At 38.3% G+C, this 26,681-nt stretch overlaps 1 protein-coding gene across 1 annotated transcript; it reads right to left on the bottom strand.

Annotated features, from left to right (window-relative positions):
- Positions 1 to 211: 211 nt before the first annotated feature.
- On the bottom strand, positions 212 to 26,658 carry LOC113228870 (neurexin-3-like). Its single transcript, XM_026462292.1, has 3 exons — positions 26,505 to 26,658; positions 1,674 to 2,070; positions 212 to 349 (listed from the first exon to the last, which is right to left on the bottom strand). Exons 2-3 carry the CDS (start codon positions 2,019 to 2,021, stop codon positions 212 to 214), a joined length of 486 nt encoding a protein of 161 aa, XP_026318077.1. The 5' UTR covers positions 2,022 to 2,070; positions 26,505 to 26,658.
- Between the last annotated feature and the right edge of the window lie 23 nt (positions 26,659 to 26,681).

A 26,681-nucleotide genomic window follows, 5' to 3' on the forward strand; every position in this document is an offset into this window, starting at 1 on the left:
GATGAGCAAATACACAACGCAATACAATCACTCTTAGATGCGTACAATCGTAACTATTACGGGTAAAGGCAGGCTATCAGAGAGAGCCATGCCATGCACTCGGTACTCCAAGCCCTGTGAAGCTTGTTTAGGAAGCCATTTGACATATTTGTTTCATTATTCAATTTTATTGTCGATTTATTTATTTTTGATTTAAGTAAATGTTGTGTACTCACGAGGGCGGAATGCCGCCGACGAATACATCGGAGTTGGTGGTGAACTTGCCGAAGGCGAACTCCTTTCCGCGCGACGTCCTACTCTGCGACACTCCGTCCACCGCCAGAGACGTGTGCTCGTCATGCCGCGCCACCTATACACAACACACAATTGTATAATAAAGGTTAATCGCAAACCAGACACGGAAACCATGACTTTTACACAGAAGTCCGCCGAGAAGTTCCTAGTCGCGCAGAGGGGCATGGAGAGAGCAATGCTCGGGGTCACCTCGCGAGACCGAAAAAGTAACACTTCGATCCGACATAGGGACAAAATTAAAAATCTTGGCTATAGAAGGCGAATACTTGAATGGAGACCCAGAGAGGACATCACAGGGCGCGGCAGACTACCTTACCGCTGGATGGACGACATCCGACGACACGGAGGTCTGGACTTGATAAGTCGTGCACAAGGTCGCCAAGAATGGAAGAAGAGGGAAGAGGTCTACATCCAAGATTAGATCACGAAAAGGCCGCCAGCATAATGATGATGGTGAATCGCAATTCCTACTATAATCCCACACTGACAGAGTGACACTATTATGCACCATGGAAACGTACCTGACTGAATTTGCACATGTAGCGTCACTACTGGCTACCAGTGTTATTATTGATTCCAATCAATAATATGATTGACAGATGACCCAATGACGAAGTTTCCTATAAATCATACCCATATACAAAGCATAGATTCCATGCACACATATATTTTTATAAAGTCAAAAAGAAAAACACTTCTGTCATGACGTAATGAGCACAGCAACGACAAATTAACTTTAATAGAATCTCCCTCCGCTGGACGATTGTTGAGAGAGATTTCGTGCGGAAATGGCTCATCATCGAATGCGACGGTGAATTTTATAAATTTTGTCCTGAATGTTTGGAATCATTAAAGACAGCACGAATATCATTTCCGATAAGCCCAGTTCCCATATTACCTAACCGAAGAAAACCGAAGAATATCGTGCAGCTCGTTCAAATTCTATCTCTACCAGAATCTGAGTTTCCGTGCAATACAAAATATTGCTTAAAGATCCTTTGGTGCTGGACGAGATAGGGAGCTCGTATGTATGCCAAGCTAAGCTTCTAAAAGGAAATATGTGGCGTCTTTACATAGCTTCTTAAATGAGGGTGAATGCGGGGAATAAGAATTTGCAGCGTCGAGCGCCGTTGCGACGACAGCGGTGGCGCTGCGGCCGCGTCCGACAAACGCTGACTTTTCCACTTCTATCTTATAAGATGCGAGAGCGCTTTAAGTGGTGAAATTTTTCTGCGTTCGGAGGCTAAACAAACTGAAGTCATTTGCTACTGCATAAGAATGCCTTCAATGTCAAAATCACATTTTGTCTTTACGAAACTGTGTTCATAATTTGTAGTATGTATAACTTAATCGAAGGGTTTATAAAGTCCATTACTTACCTGCACTTTATGCCAGTGTCCATCGTGCAGATTATTTCCGATCGTTATAATCTGTGCGCCTCCTCCCAAATTATACCTCAATCTCAACGCGCCATTGACGAGCTTCAGCTCGAAGAAGTCGTACTTTCCTCCATCATCCGTGTACAGCAACAGACCGTTAGGCTGGTCTGTCTTGAACTCAAGTTCAAGGGTCCCGTTGAGGTCAGCGTTCCATTTACGAAACTGTGAGTAAGGATTCTGTTTGTCGAGCACGAACGCACGCGAGCGCTGTAGCGACAACGTAACGAGACACAGCAGCAGGCAGCGCATCATGGTGACGTCACGGCTCATGCTACCACACGTCACCATGCGACGCTCGGACTGTGGATACACCTTTTCCGTTTCATTTCTTGTGGGCCTGTGACAATAGAAAATCAAATGTAAGAACTATTATATATACGTACAACTTAACGTATGTTAATAGTTATGACAGTTGGGAATAATCACAACGAATTCTTATAACGTTCATCAAATAAAGGCCTTGCGATAAAAATCTTAAAATTAACGGCTAAACAATTGAACGTGGTTTATATTTCATCATCATCATCATTTTCCATGAAAGACGTCCACTGTTGAACCTAGACCCCCAAAGATCGCCACATTGACCGGTCTTGTGCTGCTGTATCCAGCGGATTCCGCAACCTTCACCAGGTCATCAAAGTCAAAGTCAAAGTCAAAGATTATTTATTCCATAGGTGTAATAAATTTACACTTGAAATCGTCACATTTAAGCTACTGCTCGTTCACTACGCTGACCTCCCTGAGAAGAACGAGCAAGAAACTCTAGGGATTGCTCTTTTCAACTTAAATGCTACGGAATACATTTTGTATCAAATTTGTGTGGATTCTGGAGCCATGTCGTCTTTCCATACATCTTTATCTAACATGTAGTCTTCAATTTTGTAATATGATTTTTCGATCAAAATATTTTTAATGTAGTATTTAAACTTAGGAAATGATAAACTTAATATATGCTCCGGAATCTTATTGTAAAAACGTATACAGTTCCCCATAGTTGTTTACCTTGGTTAAACGAAATCGTGGTACCATGAGTTTGGACTTAGCTCTAAGGTTAATATTATGGATATCTTCTTTCTTATTGAAATTATGTATATTTTCACGAGCATATAAAATATTTGAGTAAATATACTGTGATGCCACAGTCTCCAGTCTACCAGTATACCAGTCTCCTTAAACTTTTCTCTGAGAGAAACCCGAGAGCCTAGACGGTACACAGAACGAATCGCTCGTTTTTGCAATACAAATATGGTTTGAATATCTGCCGCTTTACCCCACATGAGAATCCCGTAGGACATTATACTATGGAAGTAACTAAAGTAAACTAGTCTAGCAGTACTAACATCGGTAAGCTCACGTATTCTGCGGACTGCGTATGCAGCGGAGCTTAACCTGCTGGCCAGGGAAGATATATGTGGAAACCATTGAAGTTTACTATGTAAGGTCACTTCCAAGAAGACTGCTTTATTAACAAGGTCTGACTTTTCTCCGTTTATTTCTATGCTTGGACTAGTCGATTTTACGTTAGGTAATTCAAATTTAACACATTTTGTCTTCTTGGCATTAAGCAATAAATTGTTAGCATTAAACCAATAAACTACCTTAGAGAGGGTATCATTAATATGGTCATAGTTAATGTCATGTCTGTCCGTTTTAAAAATCAAGGATGTGTCATCAGCAAACAACACTATTTCGCAATGGTCCTTAACAAAGAATGGCAGATCATTAATATAAATCAGATATAAGAAAGGCCCAAGTATTGAGCCCCGTGGAATGCCCATTTTTACCGGAGAACCCAAAGAAGTCACTCCATTTATGTCTACTTTCTGAATTCTACCGTTGAGATATGACGAGACAAGTTTCGACGCCTTGCCATTTACACCGTAATGTTCAAGCTTCCTAATAAGAGTGATATTAACAACGCAATCAAATGCCTTTGAGAGGTCACAGAAAATACCAATAGCGTTCTGGGACCTTTCCCAGGCATCAAAGATGTGTTTTAGTAACGCTACCTCCGCATCGCTAGTCGATCTACCACTAGTAAACCAGTATTGTTCACTATGAAAAATATGATTCCTACCGAAATAGGACAGTAATTGAGTCAGCATAACCTTTCCGAATATTTTACTTAAAGCTGGTAAAATTGAAATGGGCCTATAGTTGCTAGGATCAACTTTCCTACCGCTTTTGAATAAGGTTTTTCAGTTTTTTTAACGTATTGATTTAAAAGCTTTTATGATGTCTTGTGGATTAACATGACAGAAATTAAATAAACTGCCACAAACGTTAACATTTTCCTTTAGGAGATCAATAGCAAGTGAAGGGGAGGAATTTAATGATTCTGTAGTGTTCACAGCAAGTTCCGAAAAGAACGATTCAAAAGCTTGGGCTACTTTATCTTTAGATTTTATAAGTTTACTGTCTAATTCTAAAACTATATCTCTATCGTGTTGTTTAACCCTGCCTGACTCTTTGTTTATTATGCTCCAAGTAGTTTTAGATTTATTTATCGATTGTCTAATTTTGTCGCTGTGAAACTTAACCTTAGCAGATACACATACTTTTTTAAATATTTTTGAATAAATTCTAACATATTCTATGAAATTGGAATTAGTATTATAATTTTTCATAGCATATAGCTCATACAAATCATCGATTCACTTTGTGGGTGGTCTGCCTCCGCACTGCGCCTTCCGGTACGCGGTGGCCACTAGAGAATACTTTAGCCCCATCGGCTACCTGTTCTGCGAGCAATATGCCGCGCCCACTGCCACTAGAGGTTTTGCAATTATTTGGACTATGTCGTTTATTATTGCCCTTTGGGTCATCTTGAGCCTTCCTATGAGGACCATTAGTGCCATAAGACAAGACATACTAGTCAAAGATTTTGCCTTAAGGCAATGTCGTATATTGGACAAGAGGATATGGCGTAACTTCCAAACGCTACTCAGCCAAGTCGAATATGACAATCGACCTCTTTCTCGAAGTTGGACCTACCTAAACGGATAATTTGTCATTGGCAGCTATGGTTATTCGACATGATCTTTGTCTTATCCATGTTCTACCTCCCTGTCGGACGCCACGCTGCAACAGCATAGGCTTCGCGCTTTAGTCAAACTGAGATAGTCACGTTTTCGTACAGATATTCAACACTTCAATGTACCGGTAGTCAACTTGACACCGCTGAAGAGACTGCATTACAGCCTGATATAGATCGACTCAAAGGCTTTTTCGTAGTCCACAAACGGTAAGCGTAAAGGCAGGTAATACTTTTCTTTTCTTATGATATTACCTTATATATCTTAGAAACTTTACGTATTATTTCAATATTTGCCACAAACGAGAAACAAATGGTAAAGACATTTTATACATGTAATGCTTCTTAAACTCACGACTACTCTACACCTTTAATAATTGCTACACAACAAATGTAACTATAGTGTCCGGGCGAAAAAAATAAACTCGATTGCCACAAAGGGTGAATCCAAGAACGGGCAGTGGAGAACTCTCGAGTAAACAAAGGGCCGGACAAAGGACCTACTCGGATATTGCAACATGAGAACCGAATACTACAATTGCTTTCATTTTTAGGAAACTGGAAACAACTAGTAAATAATCTTGGGTTATATTATTTATTTCTATACCTACACAAATAGCTCTTGGAAATTGTTAAATAAATATAAATTAGATATGAAATTAATTTTCTCAAAAAAAAAACGCTTTTGTTAGATTTACAGGCGTTCCCTAGTTTTAACATAATTTTGGACGAGTGTTTGTTTGACTTTCACAATTTCTTTTTTATCAATCCCTTTATGTATCTGCTCTTACCTCATAAGACTACAAGAAAATATTGTTAAAATACGTGTAACACCATACTATAGACTTATAGGCTTTTAGAGAACCATTTTCATTGGTCTAATTCGCGTTTACAGCTTTTCTATTTCCTGCACCTGATTAATGACTTCCCCGGCAACCTCAATTCCTACTCCATTTGTCGGCAATTGCCTGTTCATACCTTTTATGTTTTATAGTCACGCCGCAGGTACTGAATTATAAAAATTTATAATATTCTACTGCAAGACGTAAAAACAAGCGTTTTCCAAAAATAATCTATGGACTAAGTTTTTTTATTGTTATAAATTACGAATATTCAAGGACTACTTACTATTTTAGCTAGATATATACATAGATAGGTAAATAACACGTTTATTCACCACAAATCACAAACAAATAAACAGAAACAAAACTTTTATTTACAATCACTTCACAGAGTATAAAACAAAAGCATATAGAACATACATTATTAATTTAATACACATTTATGTACAACGCACACTGCGAGAATAACAAATATTGTGAGAAAAACAAGCAAATACTGTGAGAACGAACAAAATTTGATGTACGACTACAGTTTGTGCTGAAATGGCCCTGACTCAGCATAAATACTGTAGGCCGTGAGAAGTCAAACAGTGCTAGTTGTTGCCAGTACCATATGGTGAGCGATCGCAGCCCAGTAAGCCATGCCACCAAAGTGCATCACACACCACACAATGAAATTCCACATTTAGATTTCGGTATAAATTGTAAGACAGTGCCTTAATCCATCTTTATTAGTCGTTGATTAAAGAATTTTTAAAATAGTTATCGATAACGTTTATACGGAAAGAAGTATGTAGTTGAGAGTGGACCAATATGTCAAATTACTTCCACACGACATTATATTATTCCATATGACATATTGTCAGACCACGAAAATACGCAACTCACATAATGTGAATAAACGGGGTTACAGACATACACCGACTACAATAGACCGACAAAAAAATGTTTAATAGGGCTGCGTTGCGCTACAGTTCTAGTACCAGTAGAAAGTGAAAGAGAAAGAGTGAAAGAGTTCGTTCGTCCAAGGGAAGCACCTACCTTACCTATTTCAGCCGCCACGCACTAATGTCAGCATTACTGTGTTCCGGTTTTGAATGGTAAAGGTGTCCGAACAAGGGGTAAACAAGGAAATCCGAAAATTGAATTAATTATAATAGAAAACAAATAAATTACAATTTAAAATACAAATTTAGAAAAAAAAGAAAAAATAGATTATAATTATTAATACAAAGATCGAACACTCAGAAAAAATTCCTTCGATCCGGTCGGATTCGAACCGACGTCTTCTTGCATACCGTGCCAGACGCTATACCAACTAAGCCACGGAACGAACCAACGGACCTCACGAATTTTTCTATGTGCTAGCGTCGTGTCTTTGTACTTGGTCTTTCAACTTTTTAGTCGTAAAAATACATTAATTTATAAAGGGTCGTGGTGACGTGGCTTAAGACTTGGGTTTTCCGCTTCCGAGTATGGTACTCCCCTGTATATTTGCCGACGCAGAAGAAGGGCCACAGGACGAGCAGCAACTGATTGCCGTTCAACGGCTGTTTCGTCCTAGTCCGGACGTAGTCAGTGTATGAGCCCGGAGGAAGCTCAGAAAAGGTGACTCACTCCGAAGGTAATTTAACCCGAAGGTAATTCAATCCAGTGCTAATTCCCTAAAGCGGGAACTTTCACTTTCACAACTAATTACGTACGTTAAAAGTGATTGGAAGAATTAATCTTACGTTTATAATATAATTTGGAGAAATTGAAATAACGTAACGGACTTTTTATATCGTAATCGCGGCCAAAACGAGCGTGGACTGGCTCTGAGGACGTTGAAGCGCTGTCTGGTGAGCTGGCGGGCGCCTGCGGACGGTTACCGCTTTCCCCTCTCTCTGCGTCTGTCGTCATTCAAAAATTCAACATTGGTTGCCACAGATTAATTAACCGATTTTGTCTATGGTGGTTTTAATGTTATGTAATCAACTATAATTTCAAAATATGATATATTTGTTAAAGACATATTTGTGTTCTATTTTTAATACTTTTAAATTTAATAAACGATTTATAACAAAAATAATTTGACAACGTTGTAAATTTGTAATGTTCAGTTACAGTAGGCATTACAAAAAAAACATACACTCGTAGTAATTTTTTAAATTGCTAAAGGACGCACAAATATAGTTAACTAGAATGCAAATAAAACGTAAAACGCAGAGTCAAATTTAAATTAGAGCTGATTGGGCAAAACCATTTGCGAGAAAGAAATAGTATTTGTGCAAAGAACTGGCCACTAAACTCAACTGTGCAAGTGCCGTACCGGAGAGACAGACGCTCAGGTAACTTGTACACAATCAAATGGTGAATTACATTGAGAACACTTAATTGTAGCCGTAGCACACATCGGAAGTATTGGGATAATTACAAAATTTTTCATATCACATTCATGAATTAACAATTACAATATATATTTACCATGAATAACATGTAGGGGGAAAATCCGTATAAAGTAACAGATTGTGTGCCATAGGAGTCGCCATGGAGTTGCCCCGCGTCAACACGTCACACGTCACAGTCACCCAACAACCAGTCATTTGATAAAAATCTCATCTTGACAATAACCCGCCATTTTCCAAAAAACTTTGTCACTTTTTTGAATTGCTTATTTTTACAGCTAAGAACTCAACGGCAGAACTTACATGACACGTTACATATAATACGATTTTACTACAAGGATAATCTCAGTACAGAGTACTAAAAGAACTGACCTTAAAGTACGTGGAATTACATCTAATTGCCAAGTTTTATTGAAATCGGTTACCGTAAAGTGCGCAAACCCGAATTCATTCCCTAGTTCGCCACTATACAGGACTTGACACAGGAGATAATAAAAATCGGTTCTCACTACTCAAAGTATATTGAGAGAAAAACGCCTTGAATTGGAGAATAGCAAAATCAACCATTAAAATTTAGGCTCTAATTAAAAAATGAATCTTCATGCGTGAACTGCCACCTCTAGAGGTGGATGATTTTCTTCAAAATTAAATGGGACCACTATAGGTATATAGTATATAGGTATCCCCGTTCCAACAAAAAAAGAATCATGAAAATCGATTAACAAATACCGGAGTTATCGCGTAACATACATACAAAAAACTTACAGTCGAATTGAGAACCTCATCCTTTTTTTGAAGTTGGCTAAAAAAGTGAACGGCTGTTCCACGGTCAACGTAAACTGCATGGAAACTGACTTGTTTTCGTGAAGTTAAAGCACAAATTTGACAGGCAATCCAACTTATAAGCTTCATCAAAATTGCTATAAGAGCTTATAGCAATTTACGCCCATGAGGGCTGTCTCTAGAACGTCCAGTTGTCTGCGAGTAAAAGCCACTCAGCGACAAGAGGCCAGTGTTGCAAAAGTGGGTCGCGCCAAGACAGCTGCATTTGTTTTTTTAAAACTCTTGTAAAATTAATAATGGCTGCATTTCAAGATCCTGAGGCTATGTTATATCAGTGGGACATTAAATTTAAAATTTCCTATTATGCGGACAATCACTGAATGTACTCGTAGGTACATTTTATTGACTAATAACATTAATTTTGATGAACTTTGCTCTAATAACCGATACGAAAACTTTGACTATTTTACCGAATATTGTGTAGTAAGCTAGATATTTTGCCTTTCACTGTTACGTTGACATATATTTCGGAGAAGTATCTTGTATTAATAACATTTCTTTCTAGACAATGGGACAATATTAATATAGTGTGACCGTTTAGCATGCTAACGAAGTGTACCTCCATTCATTACGTTCTACTGGGATAATTTCCATCCGCTCACCGCGCGGCAAGTGAGCCCGTGGTGACAAATGAACGCAGCTTATTCTTGAAGGATCGCAGATGCTATCAGGCTCTCACACGCAACTCTGTCGTTACGGTGCGGCTGCGGTTGCGGCTCGACCGACCGAGCCGGCCACTCATATCGAAAATATAATAAATTACTATACGCGGTGTAATTATTGTGGAACTTACTAAATAGCATAAACATTTCTTACCGCGTTTTTCCCATTTTCTCTATTGCATTGTTTTTATATATTATACCCCGCAAATCTCGTGTGAGGTTAGTTGGTTTCAAAAGCAAACCAATTTTAGTAGACACGAGTTATCTATTCAATTCGTCTTATCAGGGCAACATCAATTTCGAGCAACAACAGAATATAATTTGAGTTGCGCTGGAAAGTACAAGTGTATCGTATTTTAAAGAAACCTACATAGACATATTTATTTTTGAAGCAACAAAATGGTGGTTCCCAGGTTTTGGGCTTTGTCCTTCAAAGCGCAAAACCTGGGAACTTTCGTCCCCAAAATAAAGTCTTTTGAGATTGACATTTACGATCGTAAACGACAACTGCCCCTGACCAATTTAAACTGAAATCAAACATTTAACACTGTCAGTTTTACAAGGGTCTAGCGCGTACTGCAAAAGCGTCTTGAGGTCGAAGCCCAGAGATCGTCAGACACTTATACATCGGAGCCATAGAGCATATTATCTTGTACACGGAGAGCTCAGGGGCCGGTAGCACTTCTAGGAGCTACCTTGTGCAGCATCTGAGGTCAACACAGCGTCTGTTTGCGATAAAAATCGCAAAACCTACCGCAGCTTTTACTCAGCGGTTAATATAGTGAGGCTGTTGCCGATCGACGTAAGGGCGCGAGAGGCAGCCGATTTGTACGCCGCCGTAAAGCGCGGGAAGCAACTGTCGGAGGCGCGGGATAGACGAACACAGGCTAGAATTCCATTTTTCTGACTGCCACATCGCGCTCTTCCACCGGAGGTGCGCTACACAATGCTTGGCCTCCTGAAAGGACGTCGTGCCCTGGGAAAGACCATCCGCCCCCAAGAAGGGCGTGAAATGTTGAGCAAGACATACCGACTGGAACCGTTCTGCACCGTTCAGTCGAAGTTGCTCGCACTTCGCCAAGCGGTTAGGTAGCGACTCACACTACTCCCAGAATGCCGCGGTCCACGCACGGTCGAGCATGTCCTGAACGATAGCCCCGTATTCGGCGCCAAGAAGTTGAAGCTCGAATTAGAGGCCGACGAGAAAAACTCGACCTTGACATGGAGCGCCTTCTTGGCAAACAAGCATTCAGGACCGACATTTACCAACCTCTGTGTTGCAACCGTGAAGGCAGTAGCACGCGCCAATAAGGCCGCAAAGCCTCCTTAAGTGGGCGAAATTAAATAGAGTTGTACGAAAAGAAAAACAGAGGCTTTAAGAGTGACAATATATTATTATTTTTATAGTTTTAAATATTTACGTATTTACATTTTTCGATATTTTAATTTGCATTTTTAAAAATATTTTGACGTTAATTTAATTTCATTTAAAGAAGAATATTCAAGGCCCTCGAATAATAAATAACGGGAGGGTGGATGTAGTGACAAAAAACACCGTGTCAACTGTACTTGTAATTAATTTGACAACAATACTTATTTATATTCAATGATCGCAAAAAATCTGGTGTGAAGCGTTTAATGATATTTTTGCCTAACTTCAATTTCACTTCTTCACTAACAATGTATTATTAGTGTATTATAGCAATATCTCAATAAACACGTTTAATCAAACTTTGGCTTAAAGATTTACTAAATCTTTAAAGTTTATTGGAAAGTGTTTGTCCTATAATAAAGGAATTCAAAGAAATATACGTGCGCCGTACGCGTGTCTAAGTGCTGTGCCATGGCATGGCAATGTTTGGGAATAACTTGGCACCCTACCAAGATCCTTAATAAGAAGGTTTTCTACTGCAGACGATATACATGCAACTCTTAGATAATATTTTTATTATTTAATTAGTCCACGTTTCACGTGATTCTTTCTCTGAATATAATAGTTCTAGATAACTAAGTACTATTCAAAAAACCCTTTTACAATAATGAAATTTATTTGCTGTAAAACTGAAGTATTATTTTAAGAGCCAGCTTAATTAAAAATAAAAAATAAATAGTCCACCACATCATAACATATTGTTCTACAATCATATTTTTATTGTTTTTGCTAATTCATGTAATAATATAATGACCTAAAAAAACCGGTTTCAACCCTTCCCCGTTTATTTTAGTTCCCAGTTAGTAATACGGCGGCAGGCAAACGAAATTTCACGTCAGGCGAAGGTCGGTAGGGATGCAAATTTGGCACCAATGCCCAATGGCTCTTCGAGGGATGTAGGGGCTTGTTCAGTCAAGTTACTTTAACATGACCGTATTTGGCAGCGGACTTCGCGAGGAATTAAATCACTCGTGAAACTGTGACTATACAGTGTTTTTTTTTCTAATTGGGACAGCATGGGGAAATCCGAAACTATAGAAGATACAGGAAAACAGTCTTGGAAATCAATAAGTATTTTTTTAAAACAATTTTGGCATAGTACATTTTTTCGTCAAGCATGAGATGTCCATAAAAATAAATAAAATTTTTAATTTTTTTTTGTGCTGATCGACTCAGTTTCATTCAAGGATCATTTCATTGTATTGGAAGAAAAAATCGGAACAGCAGAAGTTGGTCAAATTTAATAAAATGTTTTTCATTCATCAAATTGGTTAGCACTAAACAAAATTACTCAATTTGATTCATTTTATAGACAACTCTAACTAGACCAAAAAAATACTTGGCCAAAATTGTTTTGACAAAAAAGTACTTAATGGTTTCTTGACAGTTACCCTATATCACCTATGGTTTCAAATTTCTCCGTACTGTCCCAGTAAAAAAAACGCACTGTATATTCTACTATCGTTGGTCCCATACTTCTAAACCTTAAATTAGTATAAAGATATCCACCACATGCGTACGCTGCAGAACTGCATAACCTACTACTAGTTACTTTTATAATAAAAAGTGCACGAGGTGAAAATTGTAACAGACACAATACGTACACAGGTATATAAGGGCTGCCTTATTTACGCTCCGAGTTCGCTTATACCAGTACAAACTGCCATCAACGACGACGGAGACATTAGCGTTGGCGTCGTCGGTGCATCACACCGTGCGAATTTATGGATTTCTGACCTTTTAATTGACCGCCGACATCGACTTTCGAGTGTTGCGATTATGCAGCGTATTTAAGTAGTTCGGCTCTGAATTACTCGTTCATCGCAAGAACCGCTTACAACCTCGTACTTTTTCGATTCTATTGCTCAATAAAAACGATATAACATTCTCGGCCCTCTCTTCCAAAATATGCACTAGTGTATGAAATTATTAATCATACTGTGTGTGATACTCAAGTTATTGCACGCTATTCATATCCTACAACATTTGTAGCATCTTAGGCTTAGGAGATTGATATACACGCATATATTATAGAATACGTAGTTTTAATGAAGACATTTAAAACTAATTTGGTTTCTCATAGTAGGTATAAAATATTTTGTACAATAATCTCCATAACCCTATTGGTATTGCAGACCAAGCTAATAACAACATTTCAAATGTAGTCAGAAGAACTCAATACAGTTCGTGCACGTAAATTCGCGCGCTTGTCCCCACAACTTTGGCAGAATGTGTCTGTATATTTATTTCTTATTAAAAACGTGCAGAATGTAACAGAGAACTCAACGCTGGAGGAATATAAAGAGGTGTTCGGAATTGTGATGTATGACAATATTGTTTTAGGCTTTGAATCCTCAAAGCAAAACAGAAATAACAATTCGTAAGTGAATTTATTTTTGTATCTATTATTTGTTTTATTATATTGAAATCACCGTACCGATAACCAAGTTAATTTCAAATTTGTAACAGAGAAATATTTTTATACTACATAGTTATATATTTGTCTGGTTTTCAAAAAATAGAACACTTGAGTATCTCGATTCGTATTACATTATATGGTAAGGTGGTAGTATTTCCTTGGACGAACTCTTTCACAAAGACCTCTTCTGCTACTAATTCGTTACACACCAACGTGATATAATGATCGATAACCTGACCCCGTCCGAAGCAAGATAAACCTAAAGTACTGCCTGAAGTTCTCCGTCGAACTAATACCTAAAATATGAGATGTGGAAGTTACGAGGTCGGGCGGCGGCTGCGCGGTAACAATATAGCTTAAAATACAAGAGACATTTTCACAAGAGAAAACGGAGACATAGAGATAGTGAGAATTAATTTTATTTTTCTTACTTTTCTCTAGTTAAAATAATCAATTGGAAATAAGTCCAACAACATGCCATACATATTAAAACATAGTTGATTATCTTAGCCTATTATTATACAGCTAGTGAGCTTTAATATCATTGTATACAGCAGCCAGAAACTGCAGAAAAAATATGCCATTTAATTAATTAGTGTATAGATCCAGCTCTCTTTTGCAAGGCATGGACCCCTTACTTACAGTTAGGTGTTAGCATCCCCAGTATCCTATGAACAAGCAAGTGGTGGCGCACGCTGCCTGGAGCGATTACACCATTTTAGACGGAAGGCGTAATAAATCATCCAACACAGCATCAGATTTACCTCCCACAGGTAAACTACCATTTTCGGTAGCGAAAGGGACAGTCCCGTATCTTCGACATGTGTTTTGATTATAGTGACACTCCCTATCAACCTCTTGGTTATGCGGAAAGGACATATAACCTGTGCAGCGCAGAGACCTTTTAAGTTCAGCTCCTGACCCCGGAACAGCCCGTGGACAGAGTTGTCACAGACCGTTGTCACAGACTTCATCAGGTTCTGAAGAAGCTAGGTTAGTGCTTCGGGCGAGCCGCCCCGGGTGCACAAACAGTACCCTCCCTATTTTCTAGATAGGTACGCTCACTTCCGATTATGCATTGCACAACTAACGGTTACCACCGCTAAGCCGTTAACTCTAAAGTCTACTACCAAATTTCTTTGGTGGCGGAGCTATTGGCACGCTGACCTTCCGACGCCGAAGCGTCTCTCCAGTTCCCAGAAACCTACGCGGCCGAAACCCACCTGGGAACTTTCTGGGAGGATGTCTAGCTCATCCTCTTCTAGCTCTCCGGGTGAGTGCCGGAGATGTCGGTCGCAGTATCCTGCGACAATGTCCAGGCATTCATCCAGGCTTCCAACTTAAAGGACAATTCACGTGGCTCGCCCGTCTCCTTGCCTTAGGCCCTCATCTAGACCGCTAGCTACTAAGACGCACTCGCTACGCACGAGACAGACGCCCCGGCCACACACTACCAGAGCAGAGACACCTGTAAAGGCGTGTCAGTGGCGGAGGGCTTGACCCGGACGCCCACCGTACCCTGGTCTTACCGAGAAATACATAGTAAAGCCCGTAGAGCCCGTAGCCCTCCCCGGAACTCCCTATCTGTCAGGTTGATGGAGATCTGCAAACCGGTCGCCAACCAGGTAGTATACGTAACCAGTGTCGCGGGTGCCGTTGGTTCGCTTGTCCAAAATAAATGGCAGGAGAAAGTTCGTATCTTCAAGAAAGAACTTAAATTCGATCACGCTTTTAACTATAAAACTGAAATGCATATCAAAAGAATCTTGCACAAAGTGACGCCGAACGGTATCGACGTGTTCTTCGATAATGTTGGTGGTTCAATGCGTGCAGGAATTCTGGAGTGCATGAAGGACACCGGGTGCATCCCATTCTTCGGTGCTATTAGCGAGTATAGCAAAGCAAAAAACAAGAACCCAGTAGTCCAAAGGACCTCGTTTAACACAAAGTCGTTCAACTTCACGCAATGACACTGAACAAGCAGCTCGTCGCACTTCGGCGCGGCTCGCCGGATGGATTGAAAACAAACGCATCATAGTCAAAGAAACAATCATAAAAGATTTCGAAAATCTTCGAAAAATCCGATTCCGATCTCACATCAGAAAAGTGGTTGTGAAAGTTTAGCGTTATCTTTGCCGTACAAAGTAGCCTGTTAGCAATAGCAAATCTCTTGTTCCGGTACCACCTTTTTCAAAGTTGTAAGATTTACATTTTGTCGATAGGAAGCACCCCTTGTTCCATAATGATGAAACATTTTCCTTTGAGCAGACCCTGTTCGGAATAAATAGATGACAAAATCAACACTCTTTGCAAATAACAATATATTTGCAAAGAGGCATCAACACTCTTTGCAAATAACAATATATTTGCAAAGAGTGTTGAACATTAGCAACACAGCACAAATTAAATAAACTATTATGTAACAGGATAAAGTGAGAAATGTATTTGAAATATATATTTATTCAGGGTTTGAAATGCAAATGCGGCCCTGGGCCGTAGAAAATGCAAATAATGATTGTTGTTATGTCGTGCACGACATTTTTTGTAAAACGGCATAGTACATTATAATATAAAAGAAACGGGACTTACTCGCGTAGTATTTTAGTCGGAAGCGGTCCGACTAGTTTCGACCATAATCGATGGACGTTCGCGACCGCGTCACGTCTAGCACTGCGCGCTGCGGCTCTCTGCGCGCGCGCCGATGACGCAGTCCGCAGTGGGGAACTCGGGAGGCTGATACGCGTCAGCGCGTCCTGGAACTCGTCTTCGCTACTGCTGTCCGTAAGATTGTTGTCGGGAACAGTCCAGCACACAGAGCTCACCACGTCATTACCACTAACATCTTTTATATTATAATGTGTGATAACCGTGTTAGTTTTCATAATAAAAAAACGGCATAGTACCTCGGTACCTGAAACCTTAATTGCCCTGTGCTCTTTGTTATTCGAAATAAGAGCATTAAACCACATACAACCCATAGATAGTAATGTTAATTTATATGGCCCAGTTTTACTTGTCCACACATTGATAAACACCTCGAGACAGTATTGATGCCGAAAGTTATCTCGGGTCATTGATATTACAATCCTGGCAAGGGAAGAGATTCGTCTTGCGTTATCACTCATCCCATTGTGATTGTATTGTACTCGCTATATGCGCAAGCGGCTTTGCGTCCTCCTCGGCCGGTGCGACCCACCGCTATCGTTTATCCTCGGGGTGACGTTACATGGTGAGCAATGAACAAACTTCACCACGTACTGCTTATCACCTATATGCTTTTATTTTTTTATTAAAAATAGCACGTCAATTCGACCAAAACGTTAACAGACACATTAGATTTACAATGTAGATGTATTTTTTTAAAGACATGTAATGTCACAGTTGTATGCCACATATTATAAAATAGTTGTTTGGTAACGATATAGTAGTGCGCCAAACATAGAACTGACTGTAGTCATTGTACGGTGTTCATAGTCTGAGAGTACACGAGTTTCACATTAAAACGGTAATACGTCTAGTGGATGGAGGGACTTGACAGCATGTCTGGGCATCTCGAGGGAACTTCTGCTCTTGTTATCTTATGATGATATCTAAAAGAGACTAGCGACCGCTTATTGAATATTTGGAATCACAGTTTGATTGTTTCTGATTATGATCAGATTTAGAGTCTTGGTTCATTGATTCGTATTATCTGCCAAGGATAAAGATAAGGAGTTCTAGGATTGACCAAAAGAAAAAAAATAAGACTATGTTGTTCATACCTCTACATCTATACTTAGTAGTCATTTACGTTGGTGATCACAGGAACGGTGTTTGCTTTGCATGCTCACAGAACATTTACATCATAACTCGTTAGTATAGCAACTGCTGCTGGTTGGTACCTTAATAAATCAAAGAAAGTGGTTCAAAAGCTTTTCTTGACTCTACACGGTAAAAACAGATTACTTAGAAAAAGACAAAATTATTTTTATGAAGACAAATTTATTAAATCCAACCAAACGATCCTCTCCCTATAGACGCTAGAGAATAATTACTTGATAATAGTAAAAAAAACGTCTCAAAAGTGTATTTTAGTTATAAGACAGAAATATTTTATCCAAGAGCAAATTAATTTACTTCAAGTCACAAAGCCACTCTAGATTCAACAAAAATTTTATTTGTTATTAGAAATGTCCGATTTTGATTTGAAAAAAAAGAATGAAGAATTGAGAGGTACTTAATTATTTGGCTGAAGAGATTTATGTTTTCTAATATCAAAAAGTGTAAATTTACAGGGTTATGGACCCAACAGTATGTCTCACTGGCGTGAAAGCACACAGTTCAGTGCCAAACCTTAAAGTAGCAGAAATAGGACGGAATCCTCTCAAATACTTGAGGACCATTCAGTGCCGTATAAATGCTACAGTGTGGCAGAAAGCACGAACAATTCCTTTTTTTATGAAGGACATTTTGCAGTTGGCCTTTACTGCGCCACCGGAGAAAAGGGCGAGCTGAAGGCTCATAAAACCCCTAAAATAAACTTAAAGCTAAGCGGGCCTGAGGGCGCCCAAGTGGGCACGGACACCGGCTCAGGGCGCTACTGAAGACTACGAACAATTCCAAATATATCAGATGACTTTTACTATTGAAGTTAACAAAACGATAGCGCGTTTCAGAGTACAACTAGTGCCATCTAGCGGTGGTGTGATGGAACTAATTGCATGTTAAAGTTGTGCTTGTTACAAGTGTAATTTGATTTCATGCTGAAACCAAATTTCTTAAATTATGACTATAAATAACACCCTAACAAAGTAGAGATACTACGTATTGTTTCTTTGGATAAATGACTGTTTACGATTACAAGCACAAGTAAAAGTAATCGTTACCGCGTGCGCCTTCGGCGACATGTCACGACGACATTGACTGTGAAAACGCAACGAAATGTTGCTTTAAAAATATACTCTAGAATTTAGAATATTAATCTGAATAGCAAACTACTTCTTTTTTGTTTAAGAATATATTTTCTTAAAATACACCCAAGAAATTTTGAATTCATTTAAGATTATTTAAATTTGATATAAGAGGTAAAAATTTCTTGATCTAAGTAATGTCCAATTAATTGATTTTAGAAATGAAATAAAACCTTCAAGTGAACGTATTTGTCTAAAAGTTAGAATAAAGTTAAGAGTAAAATTGTATTAGAAAAAGATAAGCAGTATTTTTGTAATGACTATATTTTATTACTTTTAATAAATATTTTTTCAGAATTAGCAAATATTTTGAGAAATTGCTCTTTCTTATTAGTAAAAATCATTTTTTCTGTGTACCAGAAGTGATAGTTGGTTGGAACATTATAGAGAATTTTTAATATCAGAATCGTGCCCTTATGGAAACCGAAGCGCGGCTAATTAGTGGCATGGGTGATTACTGGAATTGATGGCTCGAATTCCACACACAGAGTTTTTGGAGCATCCCGCTGATCCGGGGCTAATTTTGAACCCGAATCGCAGCGTCGACAATAACGCGGAAACCATTAATTCCCATTGCACGTGCGATTTATCAACAGCCATCGTTCGGTGGAACAATGCGTTTAAAAAACGCTGCTTTCTCCACACAAATATTTGGCCGAATTAACGTTTTTTTTTTCAATAAGAAATTATTTAACTGCCAAAATAATTTTTATCTTAAGTACAATCAGGATGTTATAGGAGTGAACGGAAAATAAGAGATTTAATATACAGTTAAATTAGGAGCTAAAAAAATTATGATTGCTTTATTAGTCATGGTTATTGAGCAAATCTGGTCAACTAATCGCCGAGCTATTTCGGAGATTTTCACGGCACGTGCCGAAATAACGACACGACATTACTAATGTTGCTGCCTGACTTGTATCTGGTACAAGCCTGGACCATTCGGCGTTCATTGGTAGATAGTTCGCATATGGGTGTAGTTTCGCAATAAGCAGGCTTAATATGCCATGACTGTGTATTAAAATTTTAAGAGAACTGTTACATTTAATTGCCTATTCAATACGTAATATTCTAATACGAATTTACCGCACTGTGTATTATATATCTACGACTGAAAATCAGCGTCTGTTTCGACCGAGATAGACATATTGCTGAGTCGTATCCTTTTCCTCGCTTGAGCCACTACGCACACTTACTAACTTAAATTAATAAGTCATTTGTTGTTTTCTTTTTAGTTGTAATTGTAGATATAAGTGTGTGTAGTGTTTCAAATTCAGTGAATAAACTTCTTTCTTTCTTCTTTCTTTCTATATAGTTACCTATATTTGAGGAATCAATCAAATATATAATAATTTTAATTTGTACGCTTATGTTGTATGTACCTAAAAAGTATTAAAGATTTCATTTTATCATGAAAAATTGTAGCTTAAATATATTAAAGCTAGTCATGTTCTTAACTTTTTTGTATATCTATTGATAACTACCCAATTTTCAATATATTCATTGTCTTCTTATGGTACATAAGGTTTTAAAATTAAAATTATGTTACCCATATGAGCCCTGTCTCAGGGATAACAACAAGAGCAGAGGCAGGCCGAGGTTTTTATTGTTCACTATCAATATATATATAATAAACGTATGTCACTGAGACAATTCCGATTAAATTAAATTACAATAATATGAATATATATTATATAATATAATTCAACATTTATTTATTATTTATTAATTAATTTAATAAAATTTGTTAAAATATTATTGTATTTTGTCATTAAAGTATTCACTTAAATTGTAGTAACATTTATTAATTAGGTATAATTTAAAACTAATATTTTCGTATCACACTATTGTCACGTAGGATATTCAATCGTTTGGTCAGCACAACCATTACGTTCCGACCACGTTCCGTTCTTTTGCACGCGTCACGTCAATCGCGCGCGATACTCACGTCAAATTGGCATACCCTTTTCATTTTTCAACCGATTAAATCAAACAAACATTAGATAATAATTCAAGTTTGTCTTAATACACCACCCAAAACCGTAGCCAAATTATTACAGCACATATAACAAACAAACATAATTCTAGAAACTGACGTGTTAGGTTTAGTAGCGTGTGTTCAGTGCGTAGACTGACTGTCTTTTACTTTGAAATATTAAAAGTACAGACTCAGCTTCCTTCACGATTTTATTACATGTATTGACAATACGAGAAACTGTACATGAGTGTGTAATATATCTAATCAAAAGTAACGTATGTACGCAAGTGCGCTTCTTCTTTTAAAATATAGTGGACACCTACTTTTATAATACGTGTAAGTGTACTTGAACAGCCATAATGACGACGACTAATCTTGCAAGATAGAGCGAACGGGAGGACTTCGTTATCTATCACTATTCGGCAACCCGCCGCGCGCCGCCATCGGGCAGCGCACGGGCAGCGCACGGGCGCGGAAAACTCACAAGTTCACTGAACTTTGTTTAAAGGACAGGAACTGTTTATACTTTGTCTACCACTGAAGAACGCATGTGTGTGTTTACTTACTAATAACTGAGTTTATGTTTAACGTTACTATAATAACCTACGTTGTTGTCTTTTTGTCAAAACTCTAAAAGAGTCACAAAAATACATATATTTTTTTTGGTCTTATTATTTCACAGGTATACTTACAGGTATACTTGTACTTACATGTTGAGGTTTGTTAGCATGCAAAGTAATATAAAAAGACTACGACGCTCTGGACGGAATCCCACCTCGGTACATAACTACACAAACTATAGGATTTGTAAGGGAAAAATGTTGTTTCATTACAGTGCTACAAATTGAAAGGAAAACCCGTTCGGTATTATTGATTAAAGATTCCGCAGCTCACCTTTTTCCGTTCTTGCAATTCAACGACTTCCAATAAATCTGGAAACTGTCACGAAGTGATTAAACAATTTAATAGGTATTTTCACACCAACCTATTAATAATTGTACACGTAAAATTAAAACTTTGCCTCGTGTGCAAACATAATATCGTACTGTAATAGTATAAAGTTAGCAGAAACACGTATGCTATTGCATAAATTCAACATTACAAACCTTTTGGCAAATACAAATGGTCTTGCGCTATGACGTGTTATGCGGTGTACAATACTCGGGATGAATACGAAATTCCGCGCTTTTTGTTAAGCGTGTAGCTGTAATGCAAGCTCTGCTGCATTTGTCGGAATTCATTTTAGAAAAAACTCCAAACTCGCTGGAGAATCCTATTTTACAACGGTCACTTGGTTTGTTTTTGCCAAGAACAATATTCACATGAGCGCGACTTTACTGGGAATTACCAAAAATGTAACTCAATACGAAGTGCAATTCAGAGCACTAGTGAAATAATGAAACTATACTGAGCACAATTTCATAAACACATAATTGAATCGTACAATTGCAGTTCCTGTATACCTATTAATATGCATAACCAAACAGTATGTGGACAGCGCGCAAGCTATAAAGTGACCAAAACGCCAAAGTTAGAGGAAGTGGGGGCGAGTCGCACGTGGGAGAATAATTAAACAGTAACATTGCCATTGTACCTCATGCTTCTGCGCTCGTTACACTCAAGCTAAATTCCGCCGCGGTACAATCTATAACAACACTGACTACGAACTCATTCTGTGCTCACACGAATATGTTGCAAATTGCAATGAGCAACGATTTCGCGATTTGGTCATTTCCCAGCGCCAACGCCTTATCAAAGTAATCATTTTCATAATGGAAACTTCAGAATACCTATAAATACTAATGATGATTAGTGTAAAACAAAATAAATAAAAATGTTCTCCCAATTTAGTATTGACAATAAAAGTACAAAAATCTGTAAGATGATCATTAGACAGGTATTTGACATTTTATTACGCATATTTCCCATTACTCGCTACAGGTGATCCTCACTTTCCCAATTAATGCAGAAATACAAACGTTCCTAACCAAGGGGATGACTGTTCAGATAGGAATGCGAGCGAATGAATCCACGCGGAATGCGCCATCGGATAGTTCGATGCAATAGCAAGCGATCCCTCCAGCCCCGCTGGGTCGGCTCGCCTCGACTTCCCCGCGATGGAATGTAATTCCAAATTGTTTCCTCCAACTATTCCAGCTCCACTACATTGTATGTATTATTTGAGTACAGCGTATTCAGCGTTCTCAAATACAACTGATTTAATTAAAAGTAAACAGCAGCGTTGCCTCTCGCCTCGTATCCGCTGTTTATTTTGAGGATTGCATTTGCACACGTACGCACGACAAAGTTTTGCGTTTCTGTTAAGTAATATTTCTGCCGAAGGTGGACGTGAGCGTGAGGGACTATCGCGGCCCGAGCGGACGTAGGAGCCGTTCACTGTCCAAGCGAAGCTTTTGGTTCCTTTCTTTTTACCGATATTCACTAGCCTTGTATCATTATGGAGTAAAATTTTGTCGATCAATGCAGAATTGGCATTTAAATTTAATCTCTCCTCTTTCCACCTCTTGGTATGGTATCGTTACACGTAATGGTTACCGTCATGGTGAAAGGATTTGCCAACCGGCGTACTGTCCTTGCGGATTGTTGCCCAGGATGTGCCAGGCCTACAGGAAAGGAATACGTACGTCGTACGGGGAGGCTCTATATTCCACTTATTTGAATATTATTCGAAAAAAATCGTTCGTAAAAAATCATAACCTGAACAATGCCTCCCCTTTAACGTTCGCTCCATTGCACTTGTGCGGGGATAATTCCTTGAATTTCGAATCTATTAAAAGATACTCATTATAACATTGACATTATAAGCAGTAACACAAAGTTGAAATCGAACAAGTTCACGCAATCTTGATAAATTATGAAAAGCGTTAGAAGTTTTGCAATAAAGAAAATCGAAGTTTGAATTGATCACTCCGCAGAACGACCGAATCCAACCTGTAGTCAGTGTCCTTGGCTAAACAATTGAATTGAATTGAATTGAATTTTCACCTATTTCTTATACTATCGAAATCGGACCAACAGTATCGGTTCATCGCAAAACTATACCTATAAAACTATATCCAAACATATTCTGCAGATTCTGCTTCCAACTTTATGCAGAAACGATAACAATTAGGTGCCACCGTATAACGAAGTTGGTAGAGTTTATTGGAAGGCGTGACGTCATTAGCATGCAAACAGGCTACAAAGTCGAGAGGAATTCGGCAACTGGGCAGGAGACTGAAGACGCTTTCAATACTTTACGTAAAAAAAATAGATGATCGTCAGAATGGAGACCTATGTATGAAGGGCGTCACAGTAGACGCTGTTGACGTGGTTCAATGAAAACAAATTTGATGTAGTACTGATACGAGAAGTAGACAACGTGTGTTACGTCATTACAACATTTTGTATACTTGGTCACACAAATTTTAGGTCACTGTACGTGCAAATTATAATGAATACACTGAAGAGCAAAGGTGCAGTTTTTCTAATTCAGTGAGCGTCTCAGCTAGTGAGACGCGCCGGAGTGCAGCTCTTCGGGGAAATTACGGCATTGGCAAGTAGCATAAATCGTCGGGATAAGTCGAATATAAGCCAACAAACACATCGTCTCCTTCAATCACCTTCACGACACTTAACACTTTTCTAATACCATGACATTAATAATACACTCATCATCAAAAGTGTCTAGGAGACAAGCAAGTTTTTGCTAATTATTGAAAATCCGGTTTTTTAATCATTTTTTATCCTACCATTGGCTTTTATTTTTTGGTTCATTTCATCATTTCAAATTGTAATTAAAGAAAAATAAACCATCGGTGTTAAAAAAAAATTAAAAATACTTGATTTTCGGTAAACAAAAACATGCTTGACTCACAGACACTTTTGATGTGTGTATATTTTCTTTGTTAGAACGGTCTACACGTGAGGTACCTACACATGCTGTGGTAGGTAGTTACAATATGAATACTACTACTTAGCCTATTTATCTAACAGTTATTTTGTTGTATCGTCAGCAATATTATGTTTTGATGAATTTCTCTTCCACGTAGTTATACCGTCACCTATTTTCTACACTAAACAATGATTCAAACTCATGCACTCGGCAAAGGTACACAATGAATAGTGTTTATTTGCATGCATTAAACAGTGACACCTACTTAGTATGAGAGCCCTTTATTTCTGACCTTAGGCGCTGTTTCGTTGTCTTGCAAGTTTTAACCGAACTACACTGTTGGACCTTCTCTGAAAATAGGTTTTAGGTCGTAGTTCATCACGGCGGCCCAATAGTGGTTAAGGACATCACCATGTCTTTGAAGAGTTTTATAAAGCACCCCCGATAGTGCAGGTTTTATCACTAGTGTTTTTAATCAAATCAAGTAAATATTTCGACTCATCCGAAGAACAGAGTCCGATGTGATTAAATAGCGAAAAGAGAATAAGTACGTTACGAGAACAATTCCGTTATTCAAACTAAGGCCTACGTAAAGGTGTTTTGAGAATTTATATATCTTATTTCGTTTCGGAAATATAAAATCGAACAAAGGTCGATCTGACATCCACAGCGAAGAAGAACGAACAAAATGTACTATGTCCTGAGAACAAGTAGTCTTACACACAGACCTCTGTTCTACGGTTGAGTCGATTTACTTAATGCACATGATTCGTAGGAGGCAAGCGTTCCCGCAAAATCTAACATAGCCCTGCGTGTGCAGCGTGCCTAATAATAGGTTTTTTTATTTACCCTAAGGTCTTAATGAACGGTACTACCTGTTAACATCACACGAACACGAAATCTTCCGATGTGCTGTAATGCGGATAAGAACAAGCGGTGGAAGTACCGAAGCGCGGATCGTGGATTGGTCCCTAGAGCCAGCGCCGGCGCACTGACTTATCTACCGTCGCCTTCAATTTAAGAAGTAACAGTATAGAAGCGTATATAATTACGTCTTCATATGTTCCACAAAGGGATTTTATACCGCCATAAATTAAAGAGTTCATAAGTTCTTAAAAGTCAACACGCCTGTGAAGTTTTTATAATCAATTTTTAGTAAAACTGGATACATATTAGAATACAAAGAAACGGAAAACGTCAAACCCCTAATTGGAATATCGCGCGCTAGATGGAAATGAAAAGAAAACTTAATAGAAAAAGTTAATAGGATTACTGCCTGTGACAAATATACATGTACATACGTTACGTAACCATAATCATACATGGGTTTGAAAAGCTTTCCTGTTACAACAATCAAGTTGACACGCGGCGTGGCGCGCAATGGTCGTCGTAAAAAGACCAATTACTTGTTGGCGGAAGCGATGTCGCGTTATGGCCCCGGCCACAGAGGCCAAGCTACGGCACGAACGTTGAGGTCTTATAGTGCCCACAAAGTGGACGGTGAATCACTTCATGTGGACTATTTTTTTTTATATTTTAAGACAAATTAAAGTTACTTATAAAGTTACCTATCTACATGCAGTGAAGTCTTTGTCATAATTGCCATATAAAACTTTATAAGTTTCAACCTAACGTAGCCACATTTATTATCAAACGCATTGAATCAAAAAGGATTAAGTAGGTACTACTGCAACAAAATAACAAGTGAACAACAACGACATCCATGCACTCGCGTAGAAGCCATGTTTTAAATCAACGCGTAGTGATAAACTGATTGTAACGAGCGAAATAATTACCTGTCGGCATTCGCCTCAATAACGCTAAACTTTATTTACGAATACGTACTTCCTTAAGTAAATAAGTAGTAAATATATAAAAGTCCCATAAGTTCTCTATTTTTACCTACTCATTTTATTTGAAACAAGCTTTAATTTGTTACTTAGTACTCATAACAACAAAGAAAGATTTTAATGTAAAGTAGGCGCACTACTTTATGAGATATAGATAATAGCAATAAATATAGGCTACACGAAAACTTTTCAACACAGCAATGATGTGAAGTGAAGCGCCTTACGAAAGCTTTCGGGTAGTAATATAGCCAAAGAGAAATATATTCGTAGCGGGAACTCGGTGATCGATACGCTAACAGCAAAAGAAATATAAATTCATGAAATCGATGGTCATGGATCTTGTATACCTTTTGTTTCACTTAAAAGGCTTAATTTAGAACTAAATTTGTAATAAATGTTGACACTAAACGAAAATAGGTGAAAGGTAATAAATAAAGCCCACAAAGCAAGCATGTACATTAAACTGGAGGTAAACGTTACCTATGCGGTGATCAGCGACACATCCGTTCGGTGTGACACAGCACTGTTCACTGTCGTTTTATCACTGGATATTATGTACTGTTAGTCACAAGCACTATTTAGTGTTTAAGATTATGTAAGTGGAGGGTAGTGCATGGCGCGAGTAGGACGCGCGGAGACCGACTGCAGACAAATGGC

The sequence above is a fragment of the Hyposmocoma kahamanoa genome, unplaced genomic scaffold (assembly GCF_003589595.1).
Source record: "Hyposmocoma kahamanoa isolate Upper Pololo Valley unplaced genomic scaffold, ASM358959v1 245, whole genome shotgun sequence".
NCBI classification, from domain to species: Eukaryota; Metazoa; Arthropoda; class Insecta; order Lepidoptera; family Cosmopterigidae; genus Hyposmocoma; species Hyposmocoma kahamanoa.

Excerpts from the sequence above, each read along its gene's own strand:
- LOC113228870 (XM_026462292.1), bottom strand. The coding sequence starts at position 2,021 with ATGGTGACGTGTGGTAGCATGAGCCGTGACGTCACCATGATGCGCTGC. Across the intron at positions 350-1,673 it reads GACACTGGCATAAAGTGCAG|GTGGCGCGGCATGACGAGCA; the intron begins GTAAGTAATGGA and ends TGTTGTGTATAG.